Here is a 26,668-nt window from a genome sequence, read left to right as displayed (position 1 = left end):
ACGCCTCATTCATCCCGTAAGCTTGGGCTCTTTCGAGGATGGCGCAGCCGGTTACGAACGCCCTTCCAAATACCAACACGAGCGAGCGTCGAGGAAACCTCGGTCATCAATATCCGCACTGCTCAAGAGCAGAGTTGCGGTGACATCTTCGCCTAATGTCACCGTGGGCTGCCACTCACGGAGGGCCGCCATGGTCGGGGGACCGCCATTGCTCGTGGTAGGGGGTTGCTGTAATCACGGGTAGGGGGAGGGCTTCTCCGGGCCGAGAAATGCGGCGCTGCGGTAGGGTCGGAAGTAGGAGAACGGCGTCCCAAATACAAGCACGATAGAGGCCGCCCTCCTCATCCCCGCCTCGAGCAAGTGGTTCCCGGAGCAATGGCATCCATCCGCTCGGTCGGGCCCCAACAAATATTTCTTTCTTCAAAGATTCACGAACCACTAAGAAACTAACATATGTAAACCAAACAATTTCAAAGTAAATCATTCATTTTAAATTATAAAAACTATATTTAAACAGCAGTGTTTATATATTTAAACGTTATAGAATATAATTAAACGGAGAACAAAATATTTAAACCAAGATGTAATAAGTTTTTAAACGGTAAATACTAAAGTTAAACGCTAAATAAAATGTTTAAACATTAAAGACTTATGTTAAACATTGTCCATGATTTATTACCTCTTTTCCATCGAGCGGCTGACAAGCTCGCTTTTCTACCATCGCTTGCTTCCGATAAGTACTTTCACCGGAACACAAAGATCCTTGGGATCTCGCCGAAACGGACTTTCTTCCCTCGCTCCCTGGCCACTCATAAAACCGTACGTTAAGCGACATCGAGCAAACCCCTTAACGTACTCTCGTTGGTCTTTTTCCCGCCGCATCTATCTTGCACTCGGGTAGCCGCCGTGGAATATCCTCCATAAGCCACTTCAGCGCCACCGCGCTCTACGCGACGCCCTCATGGTCAAGTAGATCATCGACGTAATCAACCCATCTAGTCGAACCGAGCATGATGTATTTGGGAAGAGGATCGTCTCCCCACGAGGTACACCATCGAGTTTGACAAAAATTATCTTCTTCTCCACTGCTCGAACAAGTTGCACCGTGAGTGCTCTTGATGGAGTCTCCGTGCTCTCGTGAGGTTTTTGATAGATACCCCCTTCGAACGACGATGGTTTTTCTTCTTCTCGAAAGACGATCGCTGCCATCGCAACGCGTATCAAGAACGAGAGCCACATCTTGAGGTCTCGAAACTCAGCAGGCTTTCTCCGATCCTCGAATTTATCGGTGCGACCATCGTATCTTTGCAAAAAGAGAATCAAGAAGGGCCCTCTTGGTATATAGCTTCCAAATTTCAAACGCTCAGAAACGGTGTCTTCGAATAATCTCCCAGTGTCGAAGGGTCATGTTATCTTTCAATTCAGCTAAGGTCTCCACAACCGTGTCTAAATAGCATCGCCCATTAACTAGGTTGACCGCCATAATCACAAGCCTCGCATAATAACAACACATTCAACATGCAAGATTTCGACAAAAAGTTTAAGCTGTAAAATATAAGGTTTTAAATCTGTAAACCTCGCTTATTAAATGTAGATATAACATGTTAAATGTAGAGACCCATTTTGTTAAACAGAGACTAGAATACTTAAACACGCATAACAAATTTTTAAACCTGTGAACATCTCATTTCTTAAACGCCAACCTCCTTTTCAGAATCACGCAACCATATCAAACGAAAGGGGAAATGTACATTATAAATATTACACAAATCATAACAATCGAAAAACTATTTTGATAGTGTATACATACGAAAATGCAAAAACAAAACAAAACCCCAAATGAGAAATCCCTCCGCAGACTTTCAATATCTTCCAACAAAAACCGGGCACAAAACAAAACCGAAAAATCTTTCTTTGTAATGTAATCGCTTAACATAAAACCATACCAATACCTTAGATTGCAAACCCATGAAATGCCAACTAGTCATGGGGACTTCTCCTTCGAGATACCGTGGAAGAGAAAAGTCACGAAATGCTAATTACATGTAGGCTCACGCAGAGACAACTTCGGAGATGCTCGAAATGGAAAAAGTCAAGACGTGAGTCGAAAAGCAAGTAAATCGGCTCCAATAAATTGCCTCTGGATTACTCCTGACGGAAAACCGCCCACTCCTCCTCAACGCCGAGATGGTCAGCAGCCACTGACTCCCCATGCAAGGGCATTTTCGTCCAAAAATTTGAAACTCACTCCGCTCACATCCGTTGTGGTTTGGTGGTTTGAAAAACATGTAGCTTTAAAAAGGAGGGGATTTTGGGATCGTAAAACTAACGGGTGTTTTTGCAATTTTACAAACTTAAAAGTGATCTAATTTCCACTATATATATATATACCACCACTAATTAAATAATAATTTATTAATCTAACAAAAAGAACATTATTTTTAATATGCAATTAAATTATTGTAAATAATTTAATATCGCATATATAAATTATTTATAACAAACAAAATTCTTCTTTGGCAAAAATAAAGGGTATGTGATCATTTTGATTACTTAACACTATTTTGGAATTGCTTAAAGTGGAAAATTAAATTGAAGAAAATAGAAATAGAGGAATTTGGTTTGGAATAAAAAAAAAATGTAGAGAGAAAAATATGGGTTTGAAGGCTTGTGGAAAGGACCAGGAAAAGCTTGCTCCGTTTAAAGGAGAGGTCAATATTCATTACCAAATAATATTGAAAATATTTAGAATACTCATGAACGTTTAAAATAATTTTTTTTTCTTTGTATAATATTTAGGATTTTAACACTCTTCAATTATTAATATCATATTTAATATAAATAAAAACTTAAATATAATAAATAATTGTTACTCCCTTCATTTCATTTTAATTGTGACATATAACCATTGTCGTTAATAGTCCCTAAAATATTAGTAGAGTTATTTACTCTCATTAATGCACACTTGTTTTTTGGACAAAATTGAAAAACATAATTAATGCTCGTTGAATTTTTAAAACTGATAAGCAATTTGAATTTTTTTTTCAAATGTAGTTGTTAATATGAAATGGAGAGAATAACATATAACCAGAAAATTTATATATATGTATATATATATATTGATAACATAGAGAAGCCATTTAAAATACACATATTTTATTTTTACTGGCTTCCTCAACCTCCCGCATGAGAGTTAAGTGCTTTAATTACTACATCATTGTTGCAAAGTGGCTTAGAAGGTCATATTTGCTTATATACATTTACAAAATACTTTTTATATTGTTGCAAAGTGGCTTTAGAAGATTATATTTGTTTATATACATTTACAAAATACTTTTATTTATTCTATAGATAAAAACTAATTATTACATTTTATTAAAATATAAATTATTTTTTCCAAAAAATAATTAAAGAGATAATGGTAATTAAAATTTTGATTTTTTTTAAATATAAAAAATTAATATCATTCTCGAGAGATACATAACCAAATTCTCTATTTTAAAGAATAGATAAAGATAATATAGAATTATTCAATATTTTGATAAATAATTTCTTCATATAAAAAACTTATTTGAAATCACTCAACTGCATGTGCCATGTAATGGATTATCGCAAAATCACATAGTAGTAAGTTTAAAACCCTATACTAGTGGTATTATATTTGTATTGTTCATCTATTATTTCTGAGTCTTGATTCTATTTATAGACTGCTTTAAATGGTTTCCCAGATACAAGAGTTGTAATCCTCTCTTTCGTAGCTACATAGAGTAGGAAATTTATTGGCTCAAGATAATTTCTATAAATTTTCAAAATACAAGTGGTGGATTTTAATTGTCCCATATTATATTTAACCAAGTTGATAAATTTTTAGAGGCTAATAAAGTCACCATAATCGATGACATTAGATTGCTTTGTCTCTCGACAAACTCTTAAAGGCGGTGATTTATAATCTATTTCATGTTATTGATTCGCACATAATATCATAAAAATGTATACAAATTTTCAACACATAATATTAGTAATTTGTCCAAATGAACAAGAAAAGAACACCGAGTAAAATTCAAATCCTCCATCTTTGAGCATGGAGGAAATAGCATACATATATAGCTACCCCAATGCACGGATGGTGAGTCTAGAAAGAAAGGTGAACTTTGGATAAATCTTTGCTAAATATATATAAATATACATACAGACAGACAAAGAATCAAGAATAGAAACAACAAAAACAGCCACAACCACCAAACCCCTCCCTCCACCCTTCTCTTTATCCTTCAATTCCATGCATCCCTCCAACCTTTCCTTAACCACCTTCCTTCCTTCCTTTTTTCCTTCCTCTTCTTCTCCTTCCCTCTCAAACTAACAAACCAAAACAAAGAAACAAAAGAACTACAATATTCTCATATCAATAACTCATCTTTTCATTCATTCAATCATAATAACTACATTGGTCTCCAACAATGGACTCATCAGAGCTCCGGCGTGTCTTCCAAATGTTCGACCATAACGGTGACGGCTGCATTTCCAAAAAAGAGCTAAACCACTCCCTCTGCAAGCTCGGCATTGACATCCCTGAGACTCGACCTCGCTGCCATGATCGACAAGATTGACGTCAATGGCGACGGCTGTGTAGACCTTGATGAGTTCACCACATTGTACAAGAGCATCATGGATGATCATGAAGAGGATGAAGAGGAGGACATGAGAGAGGCATTCAACGTGTTTGATCAAAATGGTGATGGTTTTATCACTGAGGAGGAGTTGAGGTCTGTTTTGGCATCACTTGGGTTGAAGCAAGGCAGGACTGTGGAGGATTGCAGGAGGATGATAAGGAAAGTGGATGTTGATGGAGATGGGATGGTGAATTTTAAGGAGTTTAAGCAGATGATGAGAGGTGGTGGTTTTTTTCTGCTTTGACTAATTGATGTATTCTTTTTCTATTTCTTTTCTTAATTTCATACTTTGTTATGTATTTATGGATTTTTGTTTCTTTCTTTGTTACTTTCTGTGAAATTACTTTGACAGGATTAAAGAATGAATAGGATTATTTGTATATATATGTTTGAGAAAAATTGGCTACATATATCTAGTAAAATGGGTGATTGGGTGATTCCTATAATATATTTTTTTGTAAAGAATATATAAATATATATATATGTTACAAACGTTCATGGCAGAGCGGTATTGCTCTGAGTGGGGGCTTGCACCACAATAAAAAGAGTTTCTGTCTCATTTTTTATAAAAATTAAAGATTGAATGTTCTAATTCATGATTTTGTCTATATTTTTGTTTATTATGATGGTGTAAATTGAGGATAGATGAAGTGAAGAGAATAAATGATAATTTTTGCATTTTGAAATTATCTTTAGATGAGGGATATAATCAATATGAATTTATAAAAAAAAATTTAAGTAATTTTTTAAATATAGGGATAAAAACTCTTGTTGGATGGATTTTTTTTTTGAAGTTGACAGATTATATTAAAATTAATAAAATTGAATATTTTACAATTAAAATATTACATTTTGTACTTAAAAAAAAGTTTGATAACATAACTTTATTTTTATATTTTCATTTTTCTAAGATATATAATTAGTATGAACAAATACATAAACCCCCCAAAAAACAATAATAACAAGGAAGAGAAGGTATAAAAGTGACTCTCAATATCCAAGTTTACAACAAAACCAAGCCTTGAATCATGAGATTTACATAAAAAATAATTATTTATTTCAAAAACAATTTATAATATTTATATTTTTTTCATTAGAATCAATTTAAAAAAAAATTTGAATAAACCACAAAAGAGCGATACCGTCAATCTAGTGGTCATAAAACCAACAATAAAACAAGACTAACCCATTAGACGCAGACACAAAATTACACCCAAAATTAAAATAACTGGCCAGAACACCCTGATACACATGAACTACCACATACCCTGAGCAAAGTCACCCTCACCTGGAGCATCTCCACCGGTGGGAACATCACGATGCCCCGAGAGCACCAAGCTAAGACGGATAGTATAAGCTTCTACGTGCTCCACAAACTTCTGTGCCTGCTGGGAAGAAGGGGCTTCAATTCATGTATATAATAAATATAAAATAAAAAAAAGGGAAAATTACTGTTCACCCCTCGTAATTTTCAAAACTTCCCAAAAACCCCTTCCTACTTTTACACACCCCGGACAGCCCTTCCGTTAGTATTTAACTTCCCTTTTACTTCCTACCGTTCACTTCAAATGGGTCCATGTTGTGAAATCCCATTTTTGGCCTTGAAAATGGTGGGAAAAGAAAGCGCCAAATCACATCATGTTCAACTTTTTCAAGGGTTTTCTGCTTGGTTTCTGATATACAATGCCTAGAAGTTGCATTACATCTTTTTGTTCTCCTCATTTCTCCTCATTTGAGTTGTTCGACTTCAGCCTCACGGCTTTCAGAATACGGTGAGAATCTCATCGCTATCACTCTTGACCATTCCGCAAGTGTTTATTATGGCATCTCATTTGTGGTAGTCTCGTGAAGTTTATCATACCCAAAAATATATAAATCTGTTTCTCCAATAGAAAATGAAGTTGATTTCATCGGATTGGTCAAGTGCAATCCATCTTCAAATGAGCTGTAGTCGATTTTATTGTCGAGAAAGAGCATGTGCCATTGTCGTCTCCGTTTGAAAACGAGTTCATTTCGTCTGTAAAGTTCTTTTTCCTCGCTTTATGGTTATCTATTTGTATATTTTTAAATACTGCTTTAACTATTTGTTATTATCTCGCTTTAAATATATTACCAATATGTTTAATAATTGTCATCTCCGCTTAACTTTATCTTTACATGTATAACTATTCATATTAACGGTAAATTCTCAAAGTCTCGCGTAGAAACGCTGATCTTTTCGCTTTGATCCTCGAATTGTCTGGCAGTGGCACGCGGCAGAAAGCAGAGTATCCCGCGAGTAAGAATTAACGACTGCATTAATTCTTACGCACGGTAACATAAATATCCGAACACCCGCTCGTTGTCATCAATCAATGCTCGGTCCCACCGTACGCTTTAACTTTTTTTCTCGGATACGAAGAGTCACCGCTGTGGACTTCACACCATAAATAACAAGGAAGAACCCTTCCCATGGACAACCACTCCTCGTCGTCCTCATCATCCTCCTCCTCCTCCTCCTCCTCTTCCTCCTCGTCATCCCGCTTCCCCGCATGATATTCACCGGAGTCGATTTAAAATCAAGATCAACTCTGATCCGAAAGGATGTCTCATGATCCTCCTTATCTTGAGAATCAATCAGTAGAATCACGCGAAAGTTAAACTATCTTTTTCCCGCCCAAGTCAAAAATACTCGAATAATTACCGAATGCAGAGGATTCTCCAAGATGGACTGACCGCAAGCAATTAAGCTGGGCATTTCGACTTGGGTAAGAAAAGAAAGTTTTCACTTATTGCGTGATTGCGGAGGATTCTTCTAGAGGAGGGAGATCGTGAAACATCCTTTAAGACGGAGTTGATATTTATCACTGAGACTTTTTGTTACCGCTTAAGAACCTTACGCTAAGGTATCAACTATTACGTTCTGTGTTTAACTATGAGGATCTTCGCTTAAGTCTGACCATGACACATTGATTAATAGACATTTTCATGAATGTGTTTGTTTAACCTTTTTAATGTTAGACGCCAGCGAGTTCAAGTTGATGCGCATGTTATGCAACCGCTGTGAGTATCTCGAATGTATGCATGACACTTGTTTCGCTCTCACGAGGTCGAGTCGTGAGTGTCCAAAGTCCCGAGAAGACGTCAGAAATGTTGTAAATGTTGTAATGTTGTAAATGTTTTATAAATAAAACGAAACAAGCTTATTTGAATGTGAACTTCTGAAATTTAAACAGAGACCTAGTAAAAACATTTTGGGAAACAAAGAACGCTCATTAGTAAACAATAGAAAAAGTTAAACAATACTCAATTTACTCTTTAAACAACGACAACGGTGTTTAAGAAAATACGTAAAAGATGTTTAAACAAATGACCCGAGAGGTACCCATCTTCAACGCGATGTCGGTGAAAAGCATTCAATTTAAACAATAACATATATTTTTAAAATAGCTTAAATCACTATATTTAAAATGGTTTTACGATTATTTACATGATATAGACTTTATTTAAACATGTAACTCGTTATTTTAAACACTATATGTATCTGCTTTAAACATAAAAAAAGCTTGACGTTTAAACAGATACTCATGTCGAGCGATGACAATATGTCTACATCACGACAGTAACATATATTTCCCTTTTTGCCCTTGGGATGGAGGAAAAAATACCGCCCAATCATATCACGCTCTAGTCTAACCTCTATGCACTTTTTTTGTCTTCATCGCGACAAATGATATATATATATGCACTTTTTGTTCGCCTATCCGACCGCTGCTTGTTGTTTACATCTTCTTCTTCTTCTTCTTCTTCTTCGCCTTATTTTTTTGTTCTTCATTTCATTTTGGTTTGTACGATTTTGGTTTTCGGCCGATATATTATGGAGAGTTTTTGTGGTATTGCTAGATTCAACGGGAGTGGAAGAGTGCTAATGTTCACTGCTCGACTTCTTGGGAGTTGGTGTTAGATGAGATATGTGAGTGATGGGGTCCTCAAGTTTCTCTTGTCGTGGTTAAGTTTATCACACCCGTATGGATATAAAACTAGTTTGTCCAATAGAAAACGATGTTGACTTCCAGGATGTGTCACGTCAGCACTCCATCTTCAAATGTGTCGTAGTTGATCTTGTTGTTGAGACGTAAGATGTGTCATTGTCGCATCCTAATGAAAACGAGTTTTACTCGTCAGAAGTTCCTTCTCTTTTATTTGTTCCAGCTTGTTCTGGGTTCATTAGTGTTTAAATATGTCCGTCACTCGTTAACATCTTCGTACTAGTTGTTTACATTATTCGTAAATCGCTAAGTATTTAATTTAACGCTTTAAATATTGTCATTATCACTTAAACATTATATTCTCCGCTTAACATATTGATGTTTTCATTCTGACTCAAAAGTGTCAAGCGTGAATTCGGATTCTCATGAGTGCTCCCTGCTCATCCCCATGGCGACTCCCCGACGGTGCGGATGTCTTCCTTCCTCGCCGATCATTCCGAGTCAGCCGTTGGATATTTGACAACATTTTGACGGTGTCCGAACATTTCGTGGGATGTACTTCAAAATCATGCAATTAAACGGAATTTTTTGACTTCAAATTCATAAAGAACCAAAAACATCGGGCGATCGTGGAATGCGCCCGACGATGGTTGTCGTTGGCTAGCCTTTTACGCATCAAAAAGAGTATAACAAAAATACTTTTTAGAATCAAGACACATCAACCCGTGGCCACATGCTGCAAAGTAGTGGCATAGGTTCAGGCCACATCCGAAAGCGTCCCAAAAATGGGTTAGCGCACGAGTGATTCGAAGCTCAAGGACCGCCCTCAGTACAAGGCATCGACATTCGTGAAGCGACACGTCTGTGGGAACATGGTGTCCACATACCATACAAGCTGCAGCTTGGTTGGGAAAAAGAGACGCCCGGTCGTCCTCGACGTACGCTGACATCTCCGACTATGACTGCTTGCTTTGGTATGCGGATAAGGCGGCCGAGACAAATCCCTCAGTCATTGCGATCGCGAAAAAGACGGTGATCGCTTTTAAACGTGCATTTTTCTTTCAGCAGGTATCATGGGATTCAAGAGGCTTGCAGTGCCGCTCAGCTTTCTCGATGGTACCCACCTCCTTGAAAATATCGGGTACACTATCAGCTGCCACGGGAAAGATGGAAACAATGGTTTTTTCACGCCGCCTTCGGTATAGTCGACAACGAGACCGATACCAATCGACTTGGTTCATATCTATGTTAGGCGATGCTTTTATACGAGGAAGGAGATTATCATGAGATAATTACGCTTCGTGTCGAGTAGGTCCAAGGGCCTTGTGAACGCTATTACGAGAGTATTCCCTTCTTGCTACATGCATACCGCCTTCGACATTTTGGAGGCCAATTTTACGAAAAGCCAATGTCGACTTGGGAAGGCATCTGAGGAGGAGTGCTGGTCTATATGCTTCCGCATTAGCGTGAGCATCTACGGTACTAAAGATTTCAAGATACCGTGAATGAACTGCGCAGCCACATCACCCTGAAGCTCGCTCACCGGTTGATTAATACACCTGGATATGGTCAATTGGTCGTAATTATCTCGCTCGGAGGTGATCGTTGGGGTGAGATGTATTCAAACGTCACGGAGTCGTTCAATGCTTGGATCAAGGAAGCTCGTCATTTACCAGTGACGAAAATGGTCGACTCCATAAGGTCTGCGAATGTTGATTTACACTTTAAACATTCTCAATCTTTGTTTAATTACATTTAGTGTTACCCTTTAAACATTCTCAATCTTTGTTTAATTACACTTGTGTGACTTTAAATATTAATCCTTTCGTTTAAATATTTACAATAATGTTTAAACATGTTTACGAATTATTTAACCATCACTGTCTTTGTTTAACCTTATTTGCCAGGTTCAAGTTGATGCGCATGTTATGTAACCGCGTGAGCAAGCGAACAAATGGGAGACCCTACTTATACCCGTACATAGCATTCGAGGTAGAGATCATTGTTGAAGATAGCCGAAATCTTCGTGTTGGTCGCTGTGTCGATGATCGCTACTGAGTGATCGACCAGCTTTTAGCAACTCAGAGATCTCGCCATCGAACTTGTTCATGTCGAAGATGGCAAGTTTATGGTATCCCTTGCAAAACACGCCATACCGCAATAATGCAGCATGACACCAACGTCCCATCGATTTATTAGCGCTACTTCACCGTCGCCAATTAGAAATCGGGCGATGAGCAAGCTATATTCCCCATACACCGACGATGACAGCCTTCGGGACGAAAATCGTGAGCTTCGCTGTGCACCGCCGACGCGAGAAGGCACTCGGGCGGCCCTAGACTGAAAGAGGATCGAGTCGCAAGCGTTTGATGTCCGCGAGTTACATTGCACTGCCGCCATGGATCCCGGTCACAATCGTAGATCTTGCAACTGAAAACTATCGCCGACTAGGCATCAGAAATAAGCCGATCGATGATAGGGAAACATCGTGTATCGATGGGCAACTTTCCATATTTAAACTCTTACTCTTTACAATGAATGCATTTATTTAAACAGAGTGTTATTTTTAAACTGACACAATGTGAATTTTGAAATATTTCAAACCGATGTTTAAACGATATATGGTATATTTAAACAATGAAACGGAAATGTACACAATTACAACGTAAAATTAAACAATGAAATGAAACAGTAATGGAATTTAACCTCGCTTTACAATCGAAAACAAACAAAATTTACATTGAGATATACAAGTCATGTTCTTCCGAAACTAAAACAATGAATTGAATGTCCAGGTTTACATTCAAAAAAACAAAATCGACATTGAGATATACAAGACATGTTCTTCAAAAACAAAATTTAACCCGCCATGCGACCTACCCCCTTTCTCATGGACGCCACGCCTCCCTCCTTAAGTATGCGGGTAACATACCTTAATCTCGAGGTAAGGAACGCTCCCTGCTGCAGAAGTCAGTAACTTCTCACCCCAAAGTAATGCTCGATAAACCGCGACTGACGATTTGCAGCGCGCAATCGACGCTTCCTTATTTTTGGCGTGGGGTTTCCATGTCGCGCGACGAGTGGGTACTTTGCTCACGACTCGCCGAACTCCATATCGACACAATTGTCGAATAGATTCCACTGCCGAGATATGCAAGTTGAGATTAGAATACCGATTAAATACCAAACACTATTAATCGGACATAATTAAAGAACTTACCATGTCCAACGCGCCTTTATCGCACTCCCCGGACATGAACAATAATGCCTATATTCTTGTTTTATCATTACAAGGACGTATGACATGGAAGTGACCATTCATGATTATCCCGGAGGATGACAATTTGAACTTCGGCAGAGTTACGCACAAAGCATCCCCGACCATAGCCATAATTGTTTCATTTTGCGCCATCCTCGCTTTGACATAAACAACGCAAGCTGGTCTCGCGATGGAGACGCCTTGTAAGGATATGGCTCTTTCGCTCACGACTTTTTGTATTATGCATACGAAAGCGTCCCATCACATAAGCAACATGTACAATTTGTCCCTGTGAGCTGACAACATGGCATTCTTCCACACGATGCAGTCGAGGTTAAACGATAATGTATATAATAAGACCATATAGTAAATATTTAAATGATATTATCAATTGTTAAATGATATTATATATAATTAAACGTTAAGTAGACAAATTAAATGATAACATAAAAACATTAAACACTATTAGAAAAACGTTAAACACTATCATAAAAACTTTCAACTTACCCGTCCATAGAGCAGTTGAGGAAGATCCTCATCAACCCTCGCTCGTATTTGTTAAGACGAGACAGAGCAACCCATGGGAATAAAAGCTTTTTCGAGCCGCTCTGGTCCCATTTTTGATCGGGCCTTGATCATCTCTCGTCATGCGAGGACGACGGCGACAACATCAACCCAGCACACATCCTTACATGGTTGTTCTTGTCGTGGGATCGCTGTCCCGGCTCCGACTGCGGACGACGGCGACAACATCCTTATATGGTTCTAGTTGTGGTGGGATTGTGTCCTGCTTCGATGCGGTAGCTCGTCACCACGCCACAGCAATGCATTCAACGATCTTCTCAACCGCGGCCACGACGACGACGATCATTGGAGACACACACCCTTAGCTTGTTCTCGATCCGCAAGGATCGTGTCCATCTTTGATGTCGCATCTCGCGAGGCATGGCTCCACCGGTCCATCGATTCATTAAGAAGAGAGTTAACGACCTTCTCAACCCTGCAACGGCCACATCAACTACGATGTCCCTCCACCGTCATGGCTATGTCATCAACTGCGACAGACTCAATGAATGACGATCACCGCCGATGGTGTCGCTATTGTTTCATCGTCACCGCAGGGTGGAGACAGAGGCGAGATTGTTCTCCTCTTTTTCGCAAGTCTCTCTCGAATGTGGCCGCCTTGAACGACCTTTCCGATGATGTCGCTCGCTCGTCAAATTTCGACGCCTCATTCGTCCCCGGTGCTTCAGTCTTTGGAGGGATGGCGCATCGGTCGTGAACGTCCCTTCCAATGCCTCAACACGAGCGACAAGCCGAGGAAACTCGGTCATCAATATCTGGCACGCCTGCATAAGAGTTACGATGACATCTTCGCCTAATGTCACCGATTGGGCTCCACGGTCGGAGGGGCTCGCCATGGTCTGGGGTCATGCATAATCGGGGACCGCTGCTGTCGTGGTAGGGGTTGTTGCAATCGCCGGGGCTGGGGGAGGGCTCCTAGCCACGAGGAATGCGTGAGCGTGGTGGGGTCTGAAGTAGAAGAACTGGGCTGAAGCACGCACGATGTAGGCCGCCTCTCATCCTACCTTCGAGCAAGTGGTTCCCGAGCAATCAGCATCCATCCGTCGGTTGGCCCCTAATAAATATTTCTTCTTCAAAGATTCGCCGTAACCGACTCAAGAAACTAACATATGTAAAACCAAACAATTTCAGCAAAATCATTCATTTTAAACTATAAAAACTATATTTAAACAGAGTGTTTATATATTTAAACGTTATAGAATATATTTAAACGGAGAACAAAAATATTTAAAACCAGTATGTAATAAGTTTTTAAATGGTAAATACGAAAGTTAAACGCTAAATAATATGTTTAAACATTAAAGACTTATGTTAAACATCGTCCATGATTTATTACCTCTTTTCCATCGAGCGACGATAAGTCGGTTTCTACCGCCGCTCGCTTCCTGTAAGTACTTTCACCCAGAAGCACAAAGATCCTTGGGATCTCGCCAAACGGACTTTCTTCCCCGCTTTGGCCACCAGAAAACTAGACATTAAGCGCGACCGAGCAACCCCTTAATCGTATCCTTGTGTTGGTCTTCTTCCCGCAAGCATCTATCTCGCACTCGAGCGCCCTCGCTTGTGGAATATCCTCCATAAGCCACTTGTGCGCCGTCTCGCGCCCTACGCCAGATCGCCTCACGGGCTCGGTAGATCATCGACATAATCAACGATCCGGCTCGGAACCGAAAGCATGATGTATTTGGGAAGAGGACTCGCACTCCACGAGGTACACCATCGAGTTTGACAAAAATTATCTTCTTCTCCCTCCGTCGAACAAGTTGCACCGTAACGCTCTCGACGGAGTCTCCCTGCTCTCGTAGGTTTTTCGATAGATACCTCCTTCAACGCCGACTGTGGTTTTCTTCTTCGAAAGACGCATCGCGTCGCCATCGCAACGCTGCACTCAAGAACGAGAGCCACATCTCGAGGTCTCGAAACTCAGCAGGCTTTTCTCCCGATCCCGAATTTATTGGTGCGCACCATCGCATCTTTGCAAAAGACAATCAAGAAGGGCCCTCTCTGGTATATAGCTTCCACTCAAATGAACGTCGCAAAGCTGTCCTTCGAATAATCTCCCCATGTCGAAGGGTCATGTTATCTTTCAATTCAGCCTAAGGTCTCCACTACCGCTGTCAAATAGCATCGCCTATTAACTAGGGTCGACCGCCATAATCACAAGCTCGCGATAATAACAACACATTCAATACGCAATATCGACAAAAGGTTAGCTTTTGAAATATAAGGTTTTTAAACTCAGAACCTCTCGCTTATTAAATGAGATATCAAATGTTAAACGAGACCCATTTTATTAAAATGCAGACGAGAATACTTAAACCGAGACAACAAATTTTTAAAACTGTAACATCTCATTTCTTAAACGTCAACCCTCATTTGTAGAAATCGCAACCATATCAAACGAAAGTGAAATGTACATTATAAATATTACACAAATCATAACAATAAAAAAAACTATTTCGATAGTGTATATATACGAAAATGCAAAACAAAACAAAAACCCTAGTCGAGAAATCTCTCTGCAGACTAACAAAAACCCCAGATAGAAATCCCCTCGCAAACTTCAATATCTTCCAACAAAAAACAGGAGCACAAAAACAAAAACCGAAAAATCTTTCTTTCAGAATGTAATCGCTTAACATAAAACCATACTCAATACCTTAGATCAGAACCGATGAAATGCCAACTAGTTGCGCGGGGGACTTCTCCTTCGAGATACCGGTGGAAAGGGAAAAACTGCAATTACAGAGGCTTCTCCAGAGACAACTTTGAGACAAACTTTGAAACTGGAAAAACTCGAAGACGCGAGTTGAGAAAAAGCAAGAACGGCTCCAATAAATTGCCTCTGGGGTTACTCCCTACGAAACCCACCCCACTTTCTCTCAAACCGCCGAGATGGTGCAGCCCACGACTCCCCATGCAAGGGCATTTTCGTCCCATAAAAATTTGAAACTCACTCCGCTCACATCCGCTACTACTTTGGGAGTTTGAAAAATATGAGTTTAAAAAGGAGGGCTAGTGATCGCAAAACTAATCGCTGTTTTGACAATTTTACAAACTTAGAGAGTTTTTTTGGCAATTTTCACTAAAAAAAATCCCACATATTTTTTAAAACTCTGCATTTTCACTCTTCAAAAAGAATTAAATAAATTAAAATTTCCAATAAATAAATACATCCTTCTACTTCCCTCTTTCCCTCTGCCTATCAATGGCGGCTCGCTTCACCCTTCTCCAAAGGTTGAAAAGCTCTCAGCTTTCTCCTCTCCTTCATCGCTTCTTCACCGCGATCCCAGCCCAATCCATTGCCTCTTCCACTCAACCTCTTTCCAGCACTCTCTCCCACTTCTCCCACTTCTCTAGCCTTCCTATCCCTTTGAGGAATCCATTGTCTTTGCGGAGCTTCAGCCATGGCAGCGTGAATCTCGTCCTCTCCCAAGGGAAACCCAAGTTCGAGGTCATCGAGCCGGAGCTCCCCAAGAAGGAGAAGTGGAGGACCAAGAAGCGGCTGAAGATGCAGAGGAAGAGGGAGAAGCAGAAGAGGAGGGGGGCCAATAAGACTGATCCCTAGACGTATTCGTCCCAAGGGCATAAAAAGAAGCAGCGGTTCCCCACTGCTGAATCCCGGCTCAAGTATAAGATTGAGAAGGTGAGCGAGAAAATTCATATCTTTGTTTAAATTCGGACGAAAAATTCAGTCTATTTAATTGCCCTGCTTACTTAATGGTTATCAAATTTGCAATTCGATTTGATGCCATGTTCAATCTTAATCTAATTATTGCAATGTGCTAAACTCTTGTTGCTTGTATGATGTCTTCTGTTATCATCCAATTTTTGTGGATCCATTATATCTGATTAAGCGAATTTAGTTGTGCAATTTGAATTTTTTTAGGCAAGAAAAACAACTCAATTGTTCTTAGTACTCTTTGTTTTTTCTTCTGCAAAGTTTAATTTTTGTGCAGCTGTCCCATCACCAACAATGGTAAGTGCATCTTTGTGGCTTTATAAGCACAAGGAAGTTATTTGTGCATCCTAACTGATGAACTTTTTATTTTTAATTGTGTGTGAACATCATCCGACAATTGATAACACATCCTTGGTTTGTGTTACAACAGTAATCTAGCTTACTGAGGAAGATGCTGCTGCACAAGTTGCCAATGCCTTATTGTTGTTTTCTTTTCACAACCTCTAAATCTTCATGTGTAGCCTGTAGTTTTACTCCTATGTGGGTATATAGTAACCTTTGTGAACTAGATTCACAACTACCTGGCTTTGTTCTTTTGTCCTCCCTTTCTAAGTTCAAATGTAGGATATATTTCTAAACTTGTGATGTATCACTCCTTTCCCATTGATTGTAGGAATATTATTCTAATTATTCTAAGCTGAGATGATATTCATTTAATAATCTTAATAGGGTAACGGGAGTTAATTTTAGGTGTTCAATGAGCGTGCTCTTAGGAAGGAAATGTTTTTTTGACTGCAGGCTAAAGCTAAAGAAATGATGCTAGTTGAAAAGCTGAAGAAGTATGAAGTACCAAAAGTTCAAGGTCCAATACCAAAACCAGAAGTTCTAACTGGTGAGGAACGGTTCTTCATGAAAAAAATGGCCCAGAAAAGGTCTAATTATGTACCTGTTGGAAGGCGGGGAGTGTTCGGAGGTGTAATACTCAACATGCATCTGCATTGGAAAAAACATGAAACTGTTAAAGTCATCTGCAAACCCTGTAAACCAGGCCAAGTTCGTGAATATGCCAATGAAATAGCTAGGTTGAGTGGTGGAATACCAATTCAAGTTATAGGAGATGATACGATAATTTTTTATCGTGGGAAGAACTATGTGCAACCTGAAGTGATGTCACCTATTGACACATTATCCAAGAAAAAGGTATGCAGCCAAATTCTTTCCTCGGTAATGTCTGCTTCACACTTCTGTTGTTAGGAACTTACCTTTTTTTAGCTTTACTGTTATCAATGCTAAATCTAACAAATCCTGTCTACTAGAGGTTGTGATTTTGTATTCATTGGATCCACTAACTTTGTTTGTAGGCACTCGTGAAATCAAAATATGAGCAATCACTGGAGAGCGTGAGGCGCTTCATTGCTATATCAGAGAAAGAGCTTGAACTTTATTACCGTCATGTGGCACTTTATGGTGATCCAAGCACTCGGAATTCAGATTTACTTTATGCAGACCAAGCAAGAGTTCTGTGTAATCAAGGAACAGACACATCTGACAGAGTAGAAATAGAGACCAACCATTCCATTAGTGATGATATTATCACAGATGGTTCAGATTCTGAAGTTAATTCTGATGATGAAGGCATAGAAACTGACAGCCATTCCATTAGTGATGATATAAGCACATATATTTCAGATTTAGAAGAAGCTAATTCTGAGGATGAAGTACCGCAAGCTGAAGACAATTTTTGGAAGGTGAAAAATTATTGGAGCCTAAAGTTATTTCAGTGGATGAAGACGATGTGCGCAACAAATGGATGTTGGCTGCCTGACTCGTGTCAACCACGAAAAGTTGGAATTGGGTTCATCAGGTAATCTTTTGGCAAAACACCTAATCAAAGTTCATTTCTTTGGTGTGAGCTAATATTTTTCATTTCTTGTGAATATTGGTTGAAAATGCCATAGTATCAACTCTTTTTCTTTTTCTTTTCTTTTCTGCTGGTCGTGCCTGTTATGTCTATGTTCAGTTTTAGGAGAAAATGCCTGGAGCTTGAAAAATGAGAAACAATTCATGACCTTAGTTACTTAAAAATAAGGAGGAATCTAGCCATCTGCACAGCTTCAGGAATGGTTTGAATCTTTTGACAACCAATATGCACCCCATAAATGCTAATAGAGAATTTTTATCTTTCGTAAATCTTGAAACAAGCACCAATGCAACAGAATGCCATCAAAGGTAACTAAAATTTATTCAAGGCATAGAAAATATTTTTGGCTATAGCACATTGAAGATAACTTAAGGAATAGCCTTGATGGTTCTTTCAGCTTTTTATGGTTCTCCAAGATAATTCTTTTGGAATGCCAAATTCCAATTGAATGATGACTTTTTGTGTTATAGCACAGAAATGGCTTTAGTGGATGGTGAAGGTTTTGTACATGCTAAACAATCTTTGCTTGTGAAATTATGCAGATTCGATGGGCGTATTAACAAAGTACCAACTGCCTATGTTGTTATCCCATCCACCGGTGATTCAAACTGCACATTTCCTTCGTAGATATGGTGGAAATGAAACTAAAGCCTTGATTGGCAACCAAAACTTACTCGGTCCTTGAGACAAGCTCAATGGCTGGGCAGATGCAGTGCTTTGTGGATTATACTCTGTCGCTGATCTCCTTTATCTATGGATTTCTCTAAACCTTGGAGCAGTTAGGGACTCCACCTACATATGTCAAGACTAGCTTCCTGAAGAAACTTATTTTTATGACAAAGCTTCTCTGTTTATGTAAGAAATGTTACATAGTGGGCTTTTCTCTGAAGTCAGTGTTTTATTGTACAGTGATCTCTATCTTGCATTCTTATTATACTAAATCAAACAAGTGTTGAATCTTGATTTAATTTTGAAATTTAGCATTTCAAACCCTATGAATTCTCAAATTAGCCTGAATTTTACATGATTGTTAAATTTGACAAATATGTTGTTCATAATTTGTACTAAATTATGCAGTTGGTGCTATGTAAGCATTGAATAAGATCTTTCTATGATGATTATACAAATGCATGATCGGAAAAATTATAGTCATCCAATCTTTCCAAACCTAGGTGAGTTACCAAAACCTTAAAATATAGCATGTCAACTAGAGGTAGAACCATGAAGTCTGAACAGACGCATAAGTTTGGATATGTATCAGCCTCCATGCATATAGCATGTTCATGACATAACTGTGGCTTATATAGGACACACTTGTATTGCCTCTATCCAAGATCAGGGACAGTAAAGTACTCTTCATCATCTGAAAGCTCAATTCTCAGCTTCTTAAGGGGCATGTTAGATTTGGTTGGTCTGTAGGATGGTGCATTGCTTGCTTGAGGGATGACAAGTTCTGGAACTTCAGCTGCTGATAACATCCCTTTGTGTCCTTGCCCTTGAAAAAGCCCTATGTCTGTAAACCATTCCAGTTCTCCAATCCCTGCCGGGGTCTCTTTCTGTCATCCAACAAACATGTCACAACCTTCGAACGTGTAGTGTAATTGCATGTGTCTAAAGGAAATATTTCTCTTGTTCTTCTTACCTTGTCTGCAGATTCATAATCAGAAAGCTGCAGGAACTCGTCAACTGCCCATGCAGATTGAGTGAATGCTGAAGGTGTTTGTTGTGTGGAGAGATTGTTTGGAGCTTGGAGTGGAGCATGACGGTTTGGTGGCTCAAAGCATTCTTTGTTGATGTCATTGTTGCATCCGGAGCTCAGTGCCACACGAATACCAGTTGCCAGGAAGCGTTGGTGATTTCCGGAGAGGCTACCAGCTACATGAATGGGCTCATCACATTCACGGCAGAAAAAGGGCTCTGTCCTCCACACAGAAGATGAAGGCCGGCTTCTCCTGCCAAAGAAGATCAAAGCAAAGAAAGGTAGAGATCGTGCATCACAATAATGCAAATACATCCTATGAAATATCATTTCACTTCAGTAATTGCCGGGTATGTAGCTAACTTGTTGCCCTGTAGTTTACAAGGCGAAAAACATATTTTTGGGTTCCAAACTTTTGTTGTGACAACCTCTCTCATCGAGAAACATGTTATATATAACTCGAATGAGTTTTGCTGCCTAAATTATATGGCAAGCACTAACATCATTGTGATTATGATAGATGCTTTGAGAAGGTTACAAACTTACTGCATAATATGTACACTACTTGGTAAAGAAGCTCATTTAAGTTCTAAACTCTCTCTTATTCTCTAGTTCATTTGTGGAACATGAAGTTTATTTGTTTAAATGTCAAACTTGCTTATCATTTTTAGTAGCATACTATCGATGGTCATACATCTTTTCATGCCGATATTTGCATAATAGATCATAGCATCATGAAACCTCAAATCAGATAATTCAGAAAATTTGCAGCATGTCACAGGCTTTGTTATTCATTGAAAGAAAATAACCATTGTGTATTCTCTCCAATTCTGTTTCATTTCTACAATTTCAGTAATGCAAACCTATTCTTCATTTAATTGGTCTTCAACTTAGTAGTACTCACAAGGAAAATGTATCCACTGCATGCTAGAGTGAAGCCACAAGGTTTGTCAGTCTGGTTTCATGAGTACATCTAAATTGCATTCTTTCACAGTATTGCCTTCATTTGGGTATCATTTACTAGTTTAAGATATCGACAGACCTCACTCACCGATTCTTACCGCTAACTAGATGATTTTAGTGCATAAAGAAAGAATTAATTGCCAGGAAAAACATCATAAAAATCAGCAAGAAAGCTTCAGTGGACTTCATTACTTGACAGATATCACAACGTGGGAGCTTGTTTGAGAGACACTGAAGAAGAAGTCTCTGGTGCTTGCTTGCAAGCTTGTTTGCCGCATGAATCTCCACATCGCAGCTTGCGCAGAGAGCCGCCTCATCAGCGCAGCAAATAACTGTCGCCGGGGACTTCTCACAAGCATCACACTGGATCTTCATCTCTTTCACTTTTTTCTGACAATCAGAATGTTTGCATATTCCTTTTTTTCTCTCCATGAAAACCAGCAAAAAAAATCAGAGACCATTGAATAGAAATATGAAAGAAAACTGGATGCATGTTTTTGTTGTCAGAAACAAAGATGAAAGAGTACCTGTGAACTGTATTATTTTTCTGAAAACAAGAAATGTGAATGTCTGTAACAAAGATGATGATGATGATGATGATGATAAAGTTTGAGATTATTGTTGTGAGCTTGTGTTCATCTTTGGTGGTTGTTTTGATGTTGTTGTTTGTGGTTGTGGTTGGCTTGTGGAACTAGTGGGCTTGAATGTTTTGTATTGTCTTGCATTAAATCTACATGCAGTATGGTATCTATATCTATATCTCTATCTCACCTGTCAGCTGCTCTGAGCTGCCATCTTTTGCTAGCTTTCATTCTTGCATTAATTTTATTTTATTATTATTTACTTTTAATGTGAATTTAATCAATTTATAGAAAAAGTATGCATTTATTTATCTTATATTTTCTCATTTAATTTAGAAATTGTTCTTGAACTTTTGCTTATATATATATATATATATATATATTTATATATTTAATAATAGGTGAGAAGAGCCCTTTTTATGAAGATAAACAGTATTGAACAGTATCAGAGTTCGAATGTATAGTTTATATATAGTACAAAAATAATATAAGAAATGTATAGTGTATATATAGTACAAAAATAATATAAGAATCCCTGGTGAACAATGTATGAACTATAAGGGAAACAGTAATACTGGGGGAGAAATTTGAACCCATGACCTCCCTTTTATTGTTTAGAAAAAAACTAAGATAATTTCTTTTAGAATTTTTTTTATTTCTTAAATATTAAAATGTAAGAGTAAAAAATATCATAAAAATAGCAGAAGCTATAAATATCAGAATAATTTTACATTATATATATATATATATATGAAAAAGGATTCTGCTAGTCTCCCAGTGACATCCACAGTTGAGTAACATTATGCTGGGATGAAGAGAGATAAATACTGTAGGATGACGACTTTGGATGCTATTGCTTTCTTTTATCATTCAGACTTTAAAGTGTTAATAGAAATCGGGTTGAACTATCATGTGATCTGTTGAGTTATCAGTGTTGAAAAATAATCGAGCAGTTTATATCAAAAATATCAGTATATTAGTGTTTAATTATTTCTAAAAACCGTTAGATTGAAATTCAACAGTCCACACGAATGTCTGAGATTCGAATTTACTGAGGTTGGTAGACTACACAACTCTATACATATATATATATATATATATATATATATATATATATATATACAAACACGCTTGCATTAAATTTAAATGTGTATTTTTCCATGCATCTCTCTTGATAATTTCCAACTTAGCAACACTAGAAAAATGTTATGTCCTCGTCTTTCAACAAAGATATTTAATATTCTATTCAGACCGGTGCCTCCCAACTTGACTTAATTCCCCATATTTGCTTAAATTCTAAATGATTAGGTATTACTTAGTGAATATTAAGACTTAATTTATTAGTGGTAATAAAAATTATCCATATATATACTGTTTAATAATCACCAGAAAATCAAGCTTGTTGTGTGTGTGTGTGTGTGTGTGTGTAATATTTATAGGGTTTGACAAGTCCGGGTTTATGTCCATAGACAAATATAATAATTTCAGTACAAAATTTTAAGTAATAACATTGAACTTTTTTGAAACGGACATTTTAAAATAATAATAATATTACTATTATTTTATTTTTTTTAATAAAAACGAATAAACAACAACTTTTGTTATTTAAAAAATACCTTCAATAATAAAACATATAAAAACATAAAATCTTTCAAATAAAACTCTAATAGACTATTATTTTTACAATAATTCAAATTTTAGATAAATAAAATATCAACTCATACCACCTTCAGTTTTAAACACATAAATAATACATATAATTCATATTTTAATTAATAAATACCATAATTAATATTAGACAACACATAACACTTAATTGGTTAGAATACAAAGGTTTGTGAATTTGATGGGTATTTAAGAGGACAGAATTTAAAACAGACACATAATGTAACGTTGTGTTTTAAATGTCTCTTAACTTTGTCAAGAAAGACTATTTTATAAACCCTAAGACGTGGCCCAACATGGACCCGGTTTAGTTTGTGGCTTTTATGCATGTTGGTCCCACTAATTTATGAATTTCTTTTTCCAGTGCTTGGCACTTGGCAGGTGTACTCCTATGGTTTGTTGTATATCCAACATCAACCTAAATAATTAAATGATGCAACTCTTAAGCATTCATAGATAATATTCTATTCAATTTATAACTGACAAAGTAGACAAATCACACCAATAAAAATTTATCATCTTGCTCATGTATAATCACCCGTTAAACGTAAGAATTATACTACAAACCTGCTCCTACACCTAATGATTTTTTGACACTATTTTTGAATTTTAGACAATAAAAGTTCTGCAATAAATATATGCTATAATAGCCAGGTATCGTGGAGCATAAAGCACTTTTGGTTTATCATTTTTGATGCCCAATGATGCACAATCTGATTATTTCTCCCACTCAAGCTATGTTGTGTGAGGTGCAATCAAGCCTGCTAATTGCTAAATGAATTGATTCCGATGAGGGAACATCTAGGTGCACTACACAAACCCCGGCAATCAAATGAGTTGCATTGTAATTAAAGGTTTTATTGAACTTCCTATTTTATATTTAGATAAGTTGTAGAGGTTAGATATGAAACTTATACATCACTTGTAATTAGCTGAATTGACCATGCAAACTTTCGATAATTTGATCTAGAGAAACGTAAAGAAATATGCTGATTCGAAATTTTTCTCGCAAAGAAAAGCATTAGTCACGCTTATTGTCTGTACTGACTCTGCTCAAAATTTATTTCCTACTGCTTTAGGAGCGCGTGAATCGTTTCGCAGTATCGATCGACTCGACTCCTGAGTTCTGAGCGCATTTAAAGTAGCTCACGCGAAGTTAATCAGCGTTAAAAGTTCTACTCGAAGCGTGCACGTAAAAATATAATTGGGTAATTTTGGGATTACTCACGTAGTAATCTAAATGATGTAATATAAAAATTATTTTATTTAAGTATTTAGATAAAAATATTATATTTTTATAAAATTTAATAATATAAGTAATATTAATGCAATCTTTCTATTATACCTTTCTAAATATAATAAAAATGACAAACAAATATAATTTTAAAATATTTATATCTTCTCACACATTTTTATATGAAAAATATATTTGTCAAGATATTTTGATTCTTGAGATTAATGAAAGAATATTAAGTTGGATTATATTTATTCGAAAAATAATTAAGGTCATTTTAATTATATTAATAACAAAATTAAAAATTTTTACTTTATTTTTAATAATAGAGTATTTGTATTATTAAATAACTTTCATGTTTAAATGAAAAATCTTAAAAATTTTGGTATATTTGACACTTCATTAAGTAAAAGTATTTTTAGTAATAAAAAATAATTGATGATATAAGATTCTTATATAATCAAGCATGGCACTCTACAATGTTACATTTCTCAACTATATTACTGTTTTTGTCAACTAAATAAAACTTGCAAAGTATTCCCATCAATGTAATTAGAAATTAGATTTATAATAATAATGTTCTAAATGATACTATATGATTTCATAAACCAAATGGCCTCGTCATTGAATTCATAATCATATTGGTAATTATTATTATTTTATTATTATTATTTGATGAAAATAGACAACTCTTGTATGAGATTCGTACACAAATATGAAGTTAATAGTTCAACACACCTGTGCTCTCACCTTATATGAGCTAAGATTTAAAATCACCTCCTTAACAAATATACAAGCACCCTATGCTGAGAGATCAAATGCTAATAAATTAAGAAATAGTTGGCCAAAATAAATATATTGATTCTGATTTTATCTTACACAAATCAATATATTTACAATGGTTCTTTTTATTTATTTAAGAATTTTCTATCTCCAATTCACTTGCACTTTTCAAGTATTGTTTTATGCAATCGAAATACCTGTTAAATTATTTTTCATGCATGTCCCCAAAATACTAAGCTTGTGTATTCATGTCATATCTTAATTCACATTCAATATATATATATATATATAAACCCATACACCCAATCAAACACATGCATATACTGAATCTCTGGCATATTTTCGGCTTTTAAATATGATCATTATAATTTTTTCCATCACAGAAATATATATATATATATATATATATATATATATTATGGCTCTTTCGTTGCAGTAATTGGTGCCCATATATCAGCTCCATTGGTTGAGGCCATTCTTAAACTAGATTCAATTGGCATTAAACATAAGCCATGGAGATGTTCTTCTGATGCACTGCTTTCCTGATTCAAGTAAACATTCTTATCAGCTTTATATTAATTCAGATATATATTACATGAAATCTAAATTTTCTATTTATTGCAATCATAAATATTGCCAAATTAATCATATTTTCCTACCTGGTTTTGATGATGGAGTATGACATTGTTGATCATTTTTGTTCCAATATAAGGAGAGAGCAACACCTATTAAATCTCATATGAAAAGAGATACAATGGGAAGCTGTTAAAATTATTATTATTATTATGTATATTTAATTAATGTTAAAAAAAATTAATGTTTGAAGATTGAGAAACCAACCTGGATTTGATCATGAAGGAATCTGATGTACTCTGTGGCATCTTGCAAAACTGAGGCAGTATCACTCTGCTTATACATACATACATGTATATATACTTAGAACATTTTACTTGAGATTTTTTCGGAGACTTAGATCCACTAGTGTCTTCTAAAGGTGGATTTTTTTTCCTATAATAAAAAAATTATTTTGATTCTTAATTTGAATGAATTTATTTGTTCGGCTATTTTGATTTGTGTGATATATATATATATATATATATATATATATATATGGTTACGAGTTAGTTTTAAAAATTAATCCATTTAATTCATGAATCAAAATAAACATGTTTTTTTTCACAAGGGCAACAAAATAAACACTGACCTGTTTTAGAGACTATCATTGTTTTTTAAGTTTTTCACATTGATTGTGGCAATTTTGTATATGGAGAAAAAAAAATTAATGGTAGTCTTTTGAATTCATTTTAAATAAATAGTTTTATATCTCATGGTTACATGATTAAACAACTATGAATGATGGATGACATAAATTTTTAAAAATAAAACAATAGCTATAATATTATTATAGATTTTTTTTAACGAAATATGGATAAGTCATGTGCAAAGACATGCACAGAGGTGAAGTTAACACTTTAATGCATATGCACCCTCACATTGCGTGAGCTGAGATTTAAAACCACCTCTTTCACAAAAACATAAATACTCTACTCAGAAGATTAGTGCTATAGATTTCCTATTCATGCATGCAATACTATACTCATAGTATATATAAATTCAAATATTTTTTAAAATAAAACTTATCTAATAAATCCTATTAT

At 36.6% G+C, this 26,668-nt stretch overlaps 2 protein-coding genes and 1 pseudogene across 2 annotated transcripts; 2 read left to right on the top strand and 1 right to left on the bottom strand.

The window, feature by feature from the left end:
- The first annotated feature begins 4,446 nt into the window (after positions 1 to 4,446).
- Positions 4,447 to 4,914, top strand: LOC120262395 (calmodulin-like protein 3). Its single transcript, XM_039270497.1, is given in 2 exon segments — positions 4,447 to 4,577; positions 4,579 to 4,914. Coding segments are annotated over 2 exon segments (456 nt in total). The 5' UTR covers positions 4,447 to 4,457.
- A 10,771-nt stretch (positions 4,915 to 15,685) lies between these two features.
- Positions 15,686 to 17,900, top strand: LOC120261511 (annotated as a pseudogene).
- A 1,362-nt stretch (positions 17,901 to 19,262) lies between these two features.
- Positions 19,263 to 21,419, bottom strand: LOC120261512 (B-box zinc finger protein 24-like). Its single transcript, XM_039269430.1, is given in 5 exon segments — positions 19,263 to 19,641; positions 19,728 to 19,994; positions 19,996 to 20,037; positions 20,940 to 21,173; positions 21,275 to 21,419. Coding segments are annotated over 4 exon segments (723 nt in total). The 5' UTR covers positions 21,123 to 21,173; positions 21,275 to 21,419; the 3' UTR covers positions 19,263 to 19,410.
- Between the last annotated feature and the right edge of the window lie 5,249 nt (positions 21,420 to 26,668).

Source organism: Dioscorea cayenensis, chromosome 5 (genome assembly GCF_009730915.1).
Source record: "Dioscorea cayenensis subsp. rotundata cultivar TDr96_F1 chromosome 5, TDr96_F1_v2_PseudoChromosome.rev07_lg8_w22 25.fasta, whole genome shotgun sequence".
Classification (NCBI taxonomy): Eukaryota; Viridiplantae; Streptophyta; class Magnoliopsida; order Dioscoreales; family Dioscoreaceae; genus Dioscorea; species Dioscorea cayenensis.
Note: the sequence above shows the minus strand (reverse complement) of the source record. Positions and strands in the feature narration are given on the sequence as shown.